At 42.7% G+C, this 15,750-nt stretch overlaps 1 protein-coding gene across 1 annotated transcript in view; it reads left to right on the plus strand.

Moving 5' to 3' along the window:
- Positions 1 to 13,560, plus strand: part of Nup205 (nucleoporin 205) — a 70,609-nt gene extending 57,049 nt beyond the window's left edge. Inside the window, 10 exon segments of the mRNA XM_038319416.2 lie at positions 140 to 278; positions 2,631 to 2,757; positions 4,800 to 4,876; positions 6,971 to 7,099; positions 7,274 to 7,400; positions 9,633 to 9,799; positions 10,912 to 11,045; positions 11,459 to 11,577; positions 12,097 to 12,170; positions 13,224 to 13,560. Of these exon segments, the coding sequence (XP_038175344.1) occupies positions 140 to 278; positions 2,631 to 2,757; positions 4,800 to 4,876; positions 6,971 to 7,099; positions 7,274 to 7,400; positions 9,633 to 9,799; positions 10,912 to 11,045; positions 11,459 to 11,577; positions 12,097 to 12,170; positions 13,224 to 13,376 (1,246 nt within the window). The 3' untranslated portion in view covers positions 13,377 to 13,560.
- Positions 13,561 to 15,750: the final 2,190 nt, after the last annotated feature.

The following is a 15,750-nucleotide window of genomic DNA, read 5'->3' on the forward strand; positions in this document are numbered from 1 at the left end:
TTCTGTTCCACCCATTTTATTTTGTCTAAAGATTTTAACATATAAGTTTTTATAATTTAGCATATAAATAATAATGAATTTTTAAGACCCTATCTTAAATGCATTATTGCTCCCTCCTTGTTGTTTGAAATGAATCAAGCATGTTTGGCATGAGAGACCCCCCAGTGTTCATCCCAACGCCCGTGGACCGATACCGGCAGATTCTTCTTCCAGCCCTCCAGCTATGCCAGGTCATCCTCACATCAAGTATAGCCCAGCACTTGCAGGCAGCAGGACAGGTAAGGTGAACACTTGTACAGAAGTCACTAATGCAGAACCCCCATTTAGAAACGCAGAGATTCTGTAGATGGAAAGCTCACGTGAAGTCATGTCCATCCTGTTAGTGGCAAAGCAGAGTATAGAGCATCTGACCAGCTTTTGTAATCTTGTGTGAATGAACATTGTAGCTGCTTAGTAGAATCCTGAGATGGAAAACAAGAGATTGAAATTTGTTCCTGTAGAAAAGTAAGCAGTTATCCTGATAGGAATAAGATGACATTTAAGATGTATTTTAGAGAGAGGGTATAGTAGGCCGGTCTTGGTTGCTTTTCATTTTTCTTTTTCTTTTCTTTCTTATTTTTTTATTTGTTTTTTTTGAGACAGAGTTTCTCTGTGAACAGCCCTAGCTGTCTTGGAACTAGCTCTTGTAGACCAGATTAGCCTCGAACTCTCAGATCCGCCTACCTCTGCCTCCTGAGTGCTGGGATTAAAGGTGTGCACCACTTCTTTTGCTTTGGCAAACACATGACTGAGGCCAAGGCAACTTAAAAAAGAGTGTTTAATTGAGCTTGCAGTTTCAGGGGATTAGAGTCCAGGATGGCAGAGCAAAGGCCTGGCCACAGGAGCAGCTGAGAACTCACATCTTGTAGGAGGCAGAGAGAGAGCACACTGGGAATGGTGTGTATCTTTTCAAGCCCCCAGACCCTCCCTCAGTGACACACCTCTTCCTACAAGGCCATATCTCTTAATTCTTTCTAAACAGTTCCACCAACTGGGGACCAAGTATTCAAACATACAAGCTTATGGGGCCATTTTCATTCAAACCACCACAAGGTCTATAGAAAATACAAAAGAGGAGTCTCAGGCCTTACATAGTAGTGTGTATTTGTAAGTCCGGTGCTAGGAAGGCTGAGGCAATAGATCATGAATTAGCCTGGCCTATGCAGTGAAACTCTGTCTCAAAATGAAAACAAAACCCCTAAAACTGGGCATGACTGTACATTTCTGTCATCAAACACTTAGGAAGTAAGGCAGGAGGATCAAGAGTTTGTAGAAGGAGTGGCGGGGCTGTGTCCCGCCATGCGGCCACCTCGTCATTCTGTAGTGAGGGGCTGCGGGCTGGCTTCCCGCCGCCCGGCTCCTGGAGGGCTAGCTTTACACCCGAAATAACAACACACAAATTGTATTCTTTTAAACACTGCCTGGCCCATTATTTTCAGCCTCTTACTCACATCTTGACTAACCCATATCTAACAATCTTTGTAACACCATGAATGGTGTCTTACCGGGAAAGATACCTGGCGGCTGGCTTCATCGCATCTCCCTCAGAGAGGAGAGGCAAGGCAGTCTGCCTAACTTAGGAGAGGCGTGGCATCTGACTGAGCCTTCTACCTCACTTCCTTCTTCCTGTTCTGTCTACTCCACCCACCTATTTTCTAACCTATTAGGCCAAGAGTTTTCTTTATTAATTAACCAATGAAATCAACAGATTGATAGAAGACCCGCCTCCATCAAGAGTTCAAGATCTTCCACAGCTGTGTGGCTAGTTCAAGGCCTTCTTGGACTCTGAGACCCTGTTTCCAACAAAAATAAAAAGTATAAAATAAAGTATCATTTATATGTGATTTTCTTTTAAGAGCATGAGGTAATGAGATACTTTTGTTTCTGGTATTTTGTGTCTTCCTACATTGCAGTCAGAGTTGCCTCCCAGGTAGTAGCTGTGGTTTCTACAGCGCTGCCTTATTTGCCCTGCAACAGCCCCAGGGACATCCTCTCATACTCAGAATGGCTTTGAGCTCATTCTTTAAACTCGGTGTTTCCTTGACTGCTTGTTTACTAGATTAAGTGATCCTCCCCCACGTCTACCTGCACACTCCCACACCTCCACTTTTCCCTGGAATTGGATTTAGTGCCTCAGGAATGTTCCAGACAATAACAAAGGCAGAAAGAAGTTTGGACGGAAGAATTACTGTCGCTTTCGTTCTTCCTATAGCAAAAGTAACAAGAGCTGTCATGGTTGAAGCATGCCACCCAAGTCAGGCTTACAAAGAGTAACTTCTTGAGTTTAGTGACCATTTTATGCCCATTAATATGAAATTCTCTTGATTTCTTTTAAATAAAGCAAAAGAAGTAAAATAGGTGTTTTCACGCAGTGTTTCTGAGTCATGGTCTCCTACAGCTAGCTCTGCTGTGTTAATATGCAAACTTTGAATAGTTCAGCTTTGTGGTAAGGTGTGGTTGGAAATGAGCTGTTTAAGTTGAGAAAGCAGCTGCTTCTCTCGTTCTTTATTGCATACAATTCCTTGTTGAAAAGATGAATTATACATATGATGCAGTTTTCTCCTCTTCCTCCTCCATCTTGGGCTGCTCAGGTGCTGCAGTTTCTCATTTCACATTCCGACACCATCCAGGCAATTCTGCGCTGTCATGATGTTAGCGCCGGCTCCTTGCAGGAATTAGCTCTGCTGACAGGAATCATAAGTAAAGCGGCACTTCCTGGTGAGTTGTTTGTGTTGAGCGCAAGTTAATTCTCTACAGACTGGCACAGACTGAAGAGAGAGGTTTTTATTACTCTGCAGTTACCATGCGGCTGAATTGAACTTGGTACCGGTGACATTCAACTACCTTTAAAGTAATAAGTTTATACTTATATCAACCATATACTCAAAATAATCAAAAAGTTCAAGGAGATAATTAAAAGGCATCAGGATCTCATTACCCGTATTTGGTAAATAGCTTTGCAAACACTGCACTGCATGTACCGGGATTGCAGCATGCAGAGGTGATGACAAGAGCAGCATTACCCTTTACTCTGCTGGTTTAGGAGAATTTTACATGGATTTAATGGATTAAAAGCTTATTGAAAGCTGGGTGGTGGTGCACACCTTTAATCCCAGTACTCAGGAGGCAGTCAGGAGGATCTTTGTGAGTTTGAGGCAGGTCTAGTCTACAAAGCGAGTTCCAGGAAAGCCAGGGCTGCTTATTAAAGAGAAATAAGAGGAATTTCTTTTAATTCTAGAAATATTCCAAGAGTATAGAAAAAAATTAAGTCGGGCTGTGGTGACACACACCTTTAATGTTAGGACTTGGGAGTCAGAAGCAGGCCTGGTCTACAAGAGCTAGTTCCAGGATAGGCACCAAAGCTACAGAGAAACCCTGTCTTGAAAAACCTAAAATAAAATAAGATAGAGTATAGAAAAATTAGTTATTAAAAGGTTGCCATGATTAAGAAAAATGCTAGGAAATGATGAATTTTTTTGTCACTTTTGTTCTTAAGTATAATTTCTATACTATGTAAATTCTAAAGCCAGCACCCTAAAGTCAGTCTTGGCGTTTTAAATTTTCACTGCAGGCCTCTTCTCTGAAGGAGAAGGTATATTCACTGGGCCCCCTCGTATTTAAGGTTGCTTGATGCTGCCACTGGTCTTGAATGATGGCACAGGTGGTGAGGCTTGTCCCCTTAGCACGTGCAATGCCTGGGACCCTGTAACATGTTCTTTAGGTATGTGCTAGGCACTGCTTTTCCCAGCGTGGTAGTTGACTCAAGTATGCAAGGCTCTCAAGAGGCTGGACTGTTAGTGTTGTTATTTACAGGTGAGGGATCTGAAGCACGGAACTGTTACAGAGTCCCAGGCAATGTGCATTCTGAGCCTGTGCACTTAACTACACTTCCTCTATTTCCGTGAGGCAACCCCTGGTCTGCTGTCTCCAGCACTTTGCCTCTCTGTGGCTGCGTCTGTATTTGAGCCCTCTGGGTGGGAGAGTGGATTAAGGCTGGGTGCAGTTCCTCAGAATTCTTGGAACCTTGCTGCTCTGAGGAGACTCGGGGTCTGTCTTCTCAGCGGTGGAGGTCAGAGTTTGCCTCCAGGACAGTCCCCCTTCTTGCCTCTACCACACCCCACAGTGCAGTGCAGGTATTGCAAGGGCCTCCTCCTGATTTTCCCAAGTCTTAACTCCTCAGTATGCTTAGGGGTCTGCAAGTGTTCTGCGAATTTATTCTCTTTCCTCCGTGCTGCTTCCGAGGGAGAAGCCAGGTCCAGAGCTGAGGCACAGAGCTTGTCCTGCAGCTTATTCTCCTTTGTATTTATGGCATAAGTTAGCTCCTCCTCCGCTTCATTGTTAGGAGGAGGAGGGTTAAAGTTCATTCATCTTGTAAGTCTAAGCTCTCATTGCTTATTAGGAAGTACTGATTTCTGATTTTAGAAAGTTTGAAGGTTTTTTTTCCTTTTGGATTTTTTTCATTTATTTTACATACTGACCACAATTTCCCCTCCTTCTTCTCCTGAAAGTTTTAAGTAAAGGTTTTTCTTAAACTGTTAAAAAATACTTTTGAAAGTACCTTCGTAGTTTTAGGTTGTGTGAATGCCCTTGTGCTAGTGTTGCTAATCTATGAAAGATGCTCAGTCTTTGGAAAATTCTGTTTCTCCAAACTTTGATGGCAGGAATCTGCTCCTGCATGTAGAGGATATAAATTCCAGAAGCACTCTATAGTGCTTTTATTTAAACACTAGACTACATTACACATAGTCCATGTTTTACAGGTATGTTAAGTGAACTTGATGTTGACGTTAATGAAGGATCCTTAATGGAGCTCCAGGGACACATTGGAAGATTTCAGGTAACTGACTTATTTCTTGAAATAGTCATTTTAAGATGCTGCCCCCTAGACTAGAGCTGCCCTTTCCGCTGTTTCATGGGTCCTTTGATGACTCTGAATGACCTGTGTCATTCAGTTACTTGATGTTCCCAGAATCACCTTCTGACTTTCTACTGCTCTTCTTCCAGTGTCTCCTGGAACACACTGCTAAAGCTTTAACACAACTGTACCACAGGGTTTTTATATTAATGTTCAGTGTTTTGTTATTATGATTAAATGTTGTTGATGAGTAAGCTATGAGCAACTGTTAAGTTTACTATCTTGTTTGTTTGGTTGGTTGGTTTTTGCTGTGTGGCCCTGGCTGACCTGGAACTCTCTGTGTGAACGAGGCTGGCCTTGAACTTGCAGCAGTTCTTATTCCTTTGCTTCCAATGCTGGATCTACAAAGTCACTTTTTTTTTTTTTTTTTTTTTCCGGCATTTTGTTTTCCTACAGTTGACAGCTGACCCTACCCTCCTGCTCTGGGGCAGACTTTTTGAGGCAGTCTGGCCTTGAACTGTTGATCTTCCTGCCTTCATCTACTAAGTGCTTTGCCTTTTTAAAAGTTGCCCGGTGGTGGTGGCACACGCCTTTAGTCCCAGCACTTGGGAGGCAGAGGCAGGTGGATGGATCTCTGTGACTCAAGGCCAGCCTGGTCTACAAGAGCTAGTTCCAGGACAGGCTCCAAAGCTACAGAAAAACCCTGTCTCAAAAAAAAAAGTTGGTGTGTGTGTGTGTGTGTGTGTATTATTACTAGTTTATCCCAAAATTCTTCGTGCATATAATCTTTTAGCATACTGAAATTTATTAGTTCATCAATTAGTTATTTTATCAAAGGCTTTTTAAGAGCCTACTGGTCTGCTTTGACCTAAACATTGTCTCCTCTTACTAGCTATAAAATAATTACATATAAGACTTTGCATTCTGTTTTTATTTAATAATCTTCTTAACCAGTTACCATTTCATAATCTATTTTTAAAAAAGAAGAGTGCATTTCTAGCATGTGCAGGCACTGAATGTGAAGCTCTGGTCCTGACTCATGTGCTGTTCACATTACGTGTGTGGTGTAATTGAGTTTAGGTACACATACATGGTATGTTCTGACATAATATTATTAAATAACTTTCCAGAAGGACATACCCCCCCCCCCCAGTTTTCACCTTTGTCCTTTTTTTCATCAAAAGGGAGAAAAAGACCTTTTAGGTGGCCTCTGGGAATATTGGAACAGGTCTGTTTTATCTGTAAAAGTAGAAAACACAGGGGAAAGTACTTAAGCTGGCAATATTTACATTAAATTCTTAAAATTATTACTTTATTGTGTTGGTATATGCACACACACATGTGTCATTGTGTACACCTGAAGGTCAGAGGATAACTTATGAGAGGGAGTCTGTCCTCCTATACATAGGCCCCAGGGGTCAAGCCCAGGTTGTCAGGCTTGGCCTTTACCTGCTGAGGAGCCATCCAGGCCCTTAAACTTGCATGTTGTCTGCCTGTAAATTCCTAACCTCTCAGGGAGTCCCCAGAAAATAGAGTCACACCTTTAAGTTTGAGTCCTGGTAAGACTATGGGGTTTGCTACTGACCGTCTTGTCATTACCTTCGTAATGCAGTTTGCATTTGCATTTGTTCATTAATTTGTATTTCTTTTTATAACTGTCTCAGAAAGGATTAGTGAATTTTTTTTTTTTTTTGGTTTTTTCGAGACAGGGTTTCTCTGCGGCTTTAGAGCCTGTCCTGGAACTACCTCTTGTAGACCAGGCTGGTCTTGAACTCACAGAGATCCGCCTGCCTCTGCCTCCCGAGTGCTGGGATTAAAGGCGTGCGCCACCACCGCCCGGCTTTCAAGAGACATTTAGGTTATATTGGGGATCTTTTGTGGGGAAAAATTGCCTTTGAAAAACGGTGAATTTTAGCAAGCTTGCCTTAGTTGTCTTAGTAGGAAATAAGCTATCAGATGATTTCAAGAATAATTCCACTCCCCACTGATTTTTTCCCCCTTCTACCTCAAGTAAAATGAGGTAACTAACGTTAAATTCCTTCATCCCGGAGTGAACAGTGTGTCTTTCTTCCTTAGCGCCAGTGCTTAGGACTGCTGAGCCGCTTTGGTGGCTCTGACCGACTGCGGCAGTTTAAATTTCAGGATGATAATGTGGAGGGAGATCGGGTGAACAAGAAAGATGAGATTGAGCTGGCCATGCAGCAGGTAAGAAGGGAAGAAAATTGGACCTGGAGTTTTATGGTTTGGGAAATTTTGATAAAAATAACAGTTGTATGTAATTTTACATACTGATTTATGACCTTGTTCTGCAGTCTAAATTTTTGTGACTTTGGGGAATTTTTAGGCTAACATTTTAGTCATTCCTTTTCTTCATTGTAGATTTGTGCCAATGTAATGGAATATTGCCAGTCACTCATGCTACAGAGCTCCCCTACCTTCCAGAATGTTGTGTGTCTCTTCACCCCTAGCCTTTCAGAGACCATTAACAGAGATGGACCACGGCAAGGTGAGCCGGGGTTTTTGTTTATTGTATCTGAGGAACAGCATCTTTAGGAGTAGGATGCAGCTCTGCATCTTGCCTCCAATGAGACACAGTTTATTCTTGATGAGTTACTAATGGGAAATTTTTAAAATAACTTTCCCCCCACCGTTTTTTTTTTTTTTTTGTTTTTCGAGACAGAGTTTCTCAGTATAGCCCTAACTGTCCTGGAACTCACTCTATGGACCAGGCTGGCCTCAAACTCAGAGATCCACCTGCTTTTTCCTCCTGTGTGCTTGGGTTAAAGGTGTGTGAAACACCACCTGGTTTAAAATGACTTTTTAAAGAAAGTGTTGGGGGTACCATCTTAGATCTGTGTGTGAGGCCGGAAGCACAGAGAATAAGGAAAGTCTTTAGATTTTTAAGGCTAAAACTAGAAAAGCCATGTAAGAGAGTGTAGTTTTAAATAATACCAGAAACCCCCCAATAAAGCCCCTAGAATTGAAGAGGAAGCTAGCTGGGTGGAATGTATGATCACTCAGTAAGTTAGCTTTGTATGCTGAGCCAGTTCATGCTGAATTCAGTGATTCAGTGTCTAAGTGAATCGTGTATGCTCCACATTTTTGTCATCACATGATAAACTTTTTTTTTAATTTATTTTATTTTTTATATATACACTTTCCGAAGGGGGGGGGCCAGATCTCATTACAGATGGTTGTGAGCCACCATGTGGTTGCTGGGAATTGACTCAGAACCTCTGCAAGAGCAAGCCAGTGCTCTTAACCTCTGAGCCATCTCTCCAGTCCCACATGATAAACTTTTAGGTGCTAGGTAGGCTGACTTAGCCTCTGTTGTCTTCACAAGCCAGTAGCGAAGGTCAGGTTACCATCCTGTGGATCACACAAAAGACAGAGCTTGTCGGATGCATGGTCTAGCGATGATGGAAGTTGGTGATTTCCAGGGAAGTCTTATTTGCTGCAGGAAGTCCAGGTAGTTTAACTAGTTTGGGTATAGAATATTAGGAATCCTGTCCTCTTTGATTTAAAGTCACTCACCAGTGACTTCTTTCTGTTCTTTGAGACAGTGTTTTCCTATTTACCCCAGGCTATTCTTAAACCTAATTTGTAGCTCAGGCTATTCCTAAACTGTTCCTTTGCACCCTCACTAAAAAGCAGCCAAGTAAAAGGTAAGTTGCTGTGTTTTGCACCCAGAGGGAGCTGTTGTAGTGAGACAGGTTAAGATGGAATCCAGTTAATTTTTCAAGTATTTCTTTGGAAGAATGACTTAAAGCTGTCAGTTCAGCAACCAGAACAGTGCAGATTAGAGGAAAATACTTGTAACTGCAACCATTGAGTGGGGTGCAAGTTGTTTCACTTTGGGTCAAGAACCCCTAAAAGTGTGTGTGTGTGCGTGCGTGCGTGTGTTTATGGTTTGGGACTGGGGCCCTGAGCAGCTGATAACACATTAACTGTTTTTGAAGAGGATGAGGTTCAGTCACCAGCACCAAGCACCATCCATAGGCATGAATGTGCAACATTTATACATGAAGGCCAAAACACTCATATACATAAGCCTTTGAAAAGTATATGTGGTTTGTATATTTGGGTGGGTGTGCAATTTTTATAAAGCCTTGATTCTCGCCTAATAAAGGGTGCCCACTAGCTGTATTCTTACCTTCTCAAGGACTCCAGTGGTGATTATGTACCTGACTACAGTAGCCCTTAATTACTTGTGTTTTAGCAGGGATGTTTATTTATTTATTAATTTTAAGATCGCTTTTATTTCATGTGCATGGGTGTTTTTGCCTGTACCAATTTGTGTGCACTGCCTTGGAGGCCAGGAGAGAATCAGATCTTCTGCATCAGAAGGCAGTGTGAGCCACTATGTGGGTGCTGGGAGCTGAAATGGATACCCCTGGAAGAGTAGCAGCAGTGCTTTTCGCCCCTGAACCGTCCTCTCCAGCTCACGCAGTGGTTGTTTAACTGTGGTCTTGGGTTGTTATTAATCATAGCCTACATGACCTAAATTATAGAGCACCTGTAATTTTTACAGATGACTTAAACTCATAGAAGGTTGTTTTCCCAGGGTGAGGCTCATCCATTGAACTCCAGGTATGCTGACCCCTGTGAGTTCCCCACTCACTGTGTAAATTGTTGGTTAGAAGAGGACTGCATTCTATGTTCTCCCCTTTTAAAGCAAACAAATGGAATCCATAGAACCATGTGTATAAGTGGAACACTGTTTTCTCTTATCTATTAGATACCCAGGTTCCAGTGGTTCCATATGGCGCCCCTGCTGGCTTGGGCATTATTGTCTACCTGCTGAAACAGAGTGCCAGTGATTTCTTTAGCTATTATGACAGCCACCGACGCAGTCTCAACAAGCTACAGAATGTAGAGCAACTTCCCCCCGATGAGATAAAAGAGGTATGAACCTTGTAATGAGCTGTGGGGCTTGAAAAGTCATTGCTGTACCAACAAGGGCCCAGGTATGAGGCTTGGGCTCAGGAGTAAAGAAGATAGACTCAGTGCTACTAAAGGATCTGCACTTACTTTCCTTTGTATGTACCACAGAAGCATGGACCTCTTGATTTCAGAAACAGCCAAGTATCTGCTTCTTAAGAAAATGGGAGGGTAACTGCCCCTGTAAAGAGCTTCCAACAATCTCTACAAAGCTGCAGAGAAATGGGGCTTCCTATTGCAAATGTTTTTGCAGTAGAACTTGGTCTGTCTTCAGCATCTTCATGTTGTACTTGTAGTGGGGAGCTGCGGGCAGGCCTGCTTTTCATCCTGCCCCACTCCTGGCCACCTTACTAGCTTATGCCCCGAAATAACAACACACAAACTGTATTCATTTAAACACTGCCTGGCCCATTAGTTTCAGCCTCTTATTCACATCTTGACTAACCCATATCTAATAATCTGTGTAACACCACAAAGTGATGGCTTACCAGGAAAGATTCAGCACGTCTGTCCTGGTGGCTGGCTTCATGGCGACTGTCTCCCTGAGGAGAGGCACAGCGGTCTGCCTCAGAGAGGAGAGGCGGGGCAATTGTCTGAGCCATCTACCTCACTTCCTTCTTCCTGTTCTGTCTACTCCACCCACCTAAGGGCGGGCCTATAAATGGGCCAAGGCAGTTTCTCTATTAACGAATGAAATCAACACAAAACAGAAGGGACTTTCCCACATCAGTACTGAGTTCCATGTCAGTCCTGACCACTTCATGTCTGGACATATCCACCATTCTACTTTCTCCTGAAGCTAACTGACAATTCATGCCACTCTTTTTATCTACTGCTTTTGAAAGGGCTGGTGGGACACTTGTGGGTTGGCAGCTGTCTGTCTGTCAACAGATTTTCAAGACAGCAGGTATGTGGGAATTGACTGCTTCTTTAACTCCTCAGGTTTTGGATGATAAACTTGTCCACAAAGCTATTATAAATACATTTGAGTGTTTCCCACAGTTTCTTATATAATGGCCTGTTCATAGTATATTATTTTGTTTAAGTCGTTATAATTTATACTTTCTTTTACTTAGTTGTGCCAGTCTGTGATGCCTGCTGGTGTTGATAAAATCTCTACTGCACAGAAGTGTGTCTTGGCGAGACGGCGCCTGGTGAAACTGATCAATAATCGTGCCAAGCTGCTGTCCCTCTGTTCCTGTATCCTTCTGTAACCACAGCCCAGAGTGCAGACCTTAAAGTGTGGCAGTGCTTCCTTTGAGTTACCAAAACCATTCTGGAAAGGACATAATTATTGTTTAGTGGCCTCTCTTTTTTGCCCAGTGAACATCTGGAGTAGTTCCATATTGTTATTTTTATTCTCACTTTCTAGAGTGCTATGACTCTGCACTGCAGATGCTTTCTGTGTGGCAAGAGGCTGCTGGCACAGCAGGCTGTGGGCCTCGCCTGCCGTGGTTCACATTGGAGCTCCTTCTGGAAGCATGTTCAGTGGAACTTCATCCCTGTCTGTGAGAGCGGTCATGGTGCATAATCAAGCACAGGCTCTTCCTTCTCCCCCTTGGAAACTGGTTTGTAAAATACACGTGATGAGATTCTTCTTTAATCTGACTCCAGTTATCATAGAGACCTCTGCTGTTATCTTTGCCGCCACCTGGAGTACTACTTGTTACACTGCACTCCAACGGATTCCCAAGATTCCTTGTTTGCCTCTAGGACTTTATTTAAAAGCAGAAGACTACAAGGTAAGCTGCTCTCAAAACAAATGAGCCAGGAATGCATCTACAGTTTTCAGCCCTGAAAAGCCAGCTACTTCTTTCTATTTTCATTTGTTTGTTTGTTTGTTTGTTTTGCAGCAAGGTCTTGTTTTATTTCCCAGAAAGGCCCTAAAATCTAGGGCTCAGTTGATCCAGACTACTGAGAAACTAGACTGGATGCACACCACTAACTACTCCAAGTGACCTTAAATTTTATGTGTCTCAGAGTACTTGGAGTCGGGGACTGGAGAGCTAAATAATCAACACAGTTGTTTTTGTGTTTTACTTTTTGCCCTTGGGAAATTATTCTGGAGCATAATGGCTCTGGGATGGATGAACACGCATTAGACTCCTACAGGAAGGCTGAGACCTGTCCTGGACTGGGGTGTGCGTGCCAGGTGTCCAGTGCTCAAAGCTGAGCCATGTGCCGCTGCTGGCGGGTGCTTCTGCTGTGCAGTAGACACATGCTTGCCGAACTCCTCACTCTGCCTCTCCTCTCCTCTCCAGATTCCTTTTCCTCAGAACCCAACCTGGACTTCAGAAGTGGGCTGGCTTTAGTGAGCCAACATGATATAGACCAGGTAAAGTTCTGTCCTCATATACTTTTCTCTGTAAAAGGGAAACCTAGTTTGTTGATTAAAAATAGAAAGTAAAAGTTTCTTTTTATTCCCTAAAGACACTTACTCTTTTTTTGTTTTAAGGAATTCTTTATGTGTGTGTGCAAGTGTCTGTGTATATGTATGTGCACCATGTGCATGCCTGGTACCCTAGGAGGCCAGAAGAAGGCTTCAGATTCCCTGGAACTGGAGTTAGAGGAGGTGACTGTGAGCTACCTGATGTGGGTGCTGGAAATTGAGCCTTGTTTCTCTCTAAATGTAGCAAGTGCTCTTAACAGCTTACCCATCACTAGCCTGGCACTTGCTCAACAACTTAAAATACTTACTTTTATTTTACTTGTGGCTGTTTTGTTTGCACGTGTATCTGTGTACCATGTGTGTCCTGATGCCCACGGAGGTTACAAAGGGTATCAAGTCCCTAGAACTGAAGTTTCAGATGGTTGTGAGCTGCCATGCGGGTGCTGGGGAATTAAACTTAGGTCCTCTGGAAGAGCAGCCAGTGAGTGCTCCTAACCATTGAGCCATCTCTCTAGTCCCTTAATAACTTGGTATGACTTTTGGGAGCTTTTTTTTTTTTTTTTTTTTAAGATTTATTTATTTATTTATTATGTATACAGTATTCTCAGTACTCTGTCTGCAGGCCAGAAGAGGGCACCAGATCTATTTTTTTTTATATTACTGTTAGTTTATCAGCATCAACAATTGTTGCTATTTAAGATATACCTTTAATTTATATATATTTGTACAGAAATAAAAACCACAAAAACATTCTAAGATAGAAATGTAAACTTTTAATTAATTTGGTACCCCATTAAAAAAATCTGATAGTGTTTTACATTAGGGAAGTGCCTTTTGTGAATTTATGTGTGGGTGGGGTGTCCCTGAAGTATACGCCCACCTTTTTTTATATACGAAAGACCACATTAGAGTAGTATGTCGGTGTATTAAGTGGAAAGACACAGAATGATATGCCAGAGAAAGCAATGTAATAATAAAAGGTGTTTGTGTTACCTCCAGCTTCAGTCTGATGCCATCAATGCTTTTGGAGAATCACTACAAAAGAAGCTGCTGGACATTGAAGGGTTATATTCCAAAGTTCGCTCCCGCTACAGCTTCATACAGGCCCTCGTCAGACGCATCCGTGGCCTGCTGAGGATATCAAGGAGTTGAGAGCCACACTTATGCTCTTCTGTGGGAGAGATGCACTGAGGAAAACATCTCCTTTTTATAGATGACTTTATTTCTAAATTATGACCAAAAGATATTTTGCTATTCTTTCTTGATATATGGAACTCTTTTTCTGTAAACCTCTGCCTTATTTTCACCCTCACTTGTGAACAATAAAATACTTTTTAAAAAATAACAAAACAAATGTATGGTCAGTCTTTTGACATAAAAATGTTTTGATATTCATGGTTTTCCCCTGGAGAGATTCTGAACACACAGTTAAAGCACAGTTTGTTTTGAGCCTTTGTGATGCTCAGGTCTCTGCAGCAGAGTGGATCATGAACTACAGCCACGCTCGTGCTGTGCAAACAGAAATGCCTCAAAAACATCACACCAGCTCCCAAAGTTAGCTTTGCCTTTCTTTCCTGCATTTCAAATGGCAGCACAATCCATCTTGGTTTCTTTGAAAGGAGTGTGACAGTTTCCAAATTAATCGTCCACCTCTATTCTCATTAGTGTGGTTAGCACCGAGGAAAAGATTGCATAATCACTGCTCTCCCATGACACCGTTGGAGGTGCAGCTTCCCTTCCAGCTACACTTTCAGTCTTCTACACGAGAGGCTGCAGGAGGGCTGAGGCTCTCACGTGGGTGCAGAGCGTTGCTGTCAGTCCAGGGTGTTATAGTTGATGTCTTTTGTTTTGAAATCTTAACAATAAAATTTCTCCATCTTTAAGCATTTTCATTAAAAAGACTTGGTCATTGTAGATTTTGAAAGTAGTTGTCTGCCCACCAGCTGCACCAATAGAATGACTAGAAAACGTCCTGTTAGTAGGCACACGTCCTAGGGCGATGAGGGAGGGCATTAATTGGGCGCAAAATGCCAGCCTCCTGCCTGCTGCTGCACTGGCTCTGCCGCTGCACTGGACCTCTTTTGTCTTTTACGATCCTAGGATGAGCCTAGGGTCTCAGTCTTGGTAGCAAATGCTCTGCCACTGACCTCTCCCTCCAGCCCATTGTCTGCCACCAAGAACACAGCATTGGGCCAGCAGCAAGATGGCTCCATGCATAAAGGGGTTTTCTGCCAAGACTGATGGCCTGAGTTTGACTTTTGGAACATACTTGGTGGAGGTAGAGAACTCACTCTAGCATGTTGTCCTTGTGTGCGTGGTGGCACGAGTGTACCTACATACAGATAACTAGATGTGAACCTACTGGCCACCCATGCCTAAGAAGCTTCTGAAGGAAAGGGTTGCTTGCACAGGGTTCAGAGAGCAGCGTGGAGAGTTGGTTTTCTCACCTAAGGTCTCTGCGAGCTTGGTGGCAAGTGCCTTTATGCACTGAGCCCCCCTACTGGCCCAGCGTTCCCTCTTTGTTCTCTTCAGTTCTTCCAGGAGTGCAGGGGACAGACAAGAGGTCAGCAGGGCAGTGGGAAAGTGTGTGGGAGGGAGGGATGCCGTTAGCATCAGCAGTATGGCTGACCAGAATTGCTACTTCATGCAGCCGAGAGTAGCGGGTAGGAGGAAGGCTTGGAGAGAAAGGTTATCTGGGTTCTCTGCAAAGCAAAGGGAAGAGAAGCAGGTTTTAGATACTTTGACTTACAGTTTTAGCATTTATAGGAAAGGCTTTCTATTCCTCAAAAAGGACTAAGCTAATGTAGGGCGTTTAATTCATTTTCCCTGTGTTAATCAGTATACTGGAGCTGGTAATTAAAAAAGGCATGTTCTCTTCATAATTACTACTATTGTAGCTTTGGCAAACTGTTTTATCTGTGCAGTACAAGGCATGAATTTAGTCTTTTCTAAATACCACTTTCCCCAAGTTATTGTGAAAAATTTGGACCTTCTGAAGAGCTGGGAGCAGAGTGTGGCGAGTGCCTCCCTTTAACTTAGACCACTAGTTGTGAACGGTGTACACATTTGCTTTCTCTTTAATGTGTATGCATTCTGGGTTTTTCCTTCAGCTGTTACCTGTGCCCAAATGATTCCTAACCAGTAACATTTCCATGTTTCAGACCTTTTACTATAAAATGCAAAACGTTACATGCTTTCCATATCCAAATTTCCTCAGTTGTCTTTAAAACTTAGTTTAAAACTTTAAAAACAAAAAAACAACCTAAGATCCAATTAGGAACCACAGGAAGTTAGGTGTGAGTTCTAGGACACAGAAAATTGTCTTGAAAAAGAGAGAGAGAGAAAGAGAATCACATGGTACATGTATCTTTCTCCTCTAATCACACCTTGCCTCTCCCCTTTTTCTAAGAGGAGAAGTTGACAGGTTTTGGCTGTTTAGAAAGAGCACCTGTTCTTGTCTTTTGATTAGATTCATGTTGAATATTTTCCACCAGAATCAGCTTCACAGATGATACAATGCCTGTGG

Source organism: Arvicola amphibius, chromosome 2 (genome assembly GCF_903992535.2).
Source record: "Arvicola amphibius chromosome 2, mArvAmp1.2, whole genome shotgun sequence".
Lineage (NCBI taxonomy): Eukaryota > Metazoa > Chordata > Mammalia > Rodentia > Cricetidae > Arvicola > Arvicola amphibius.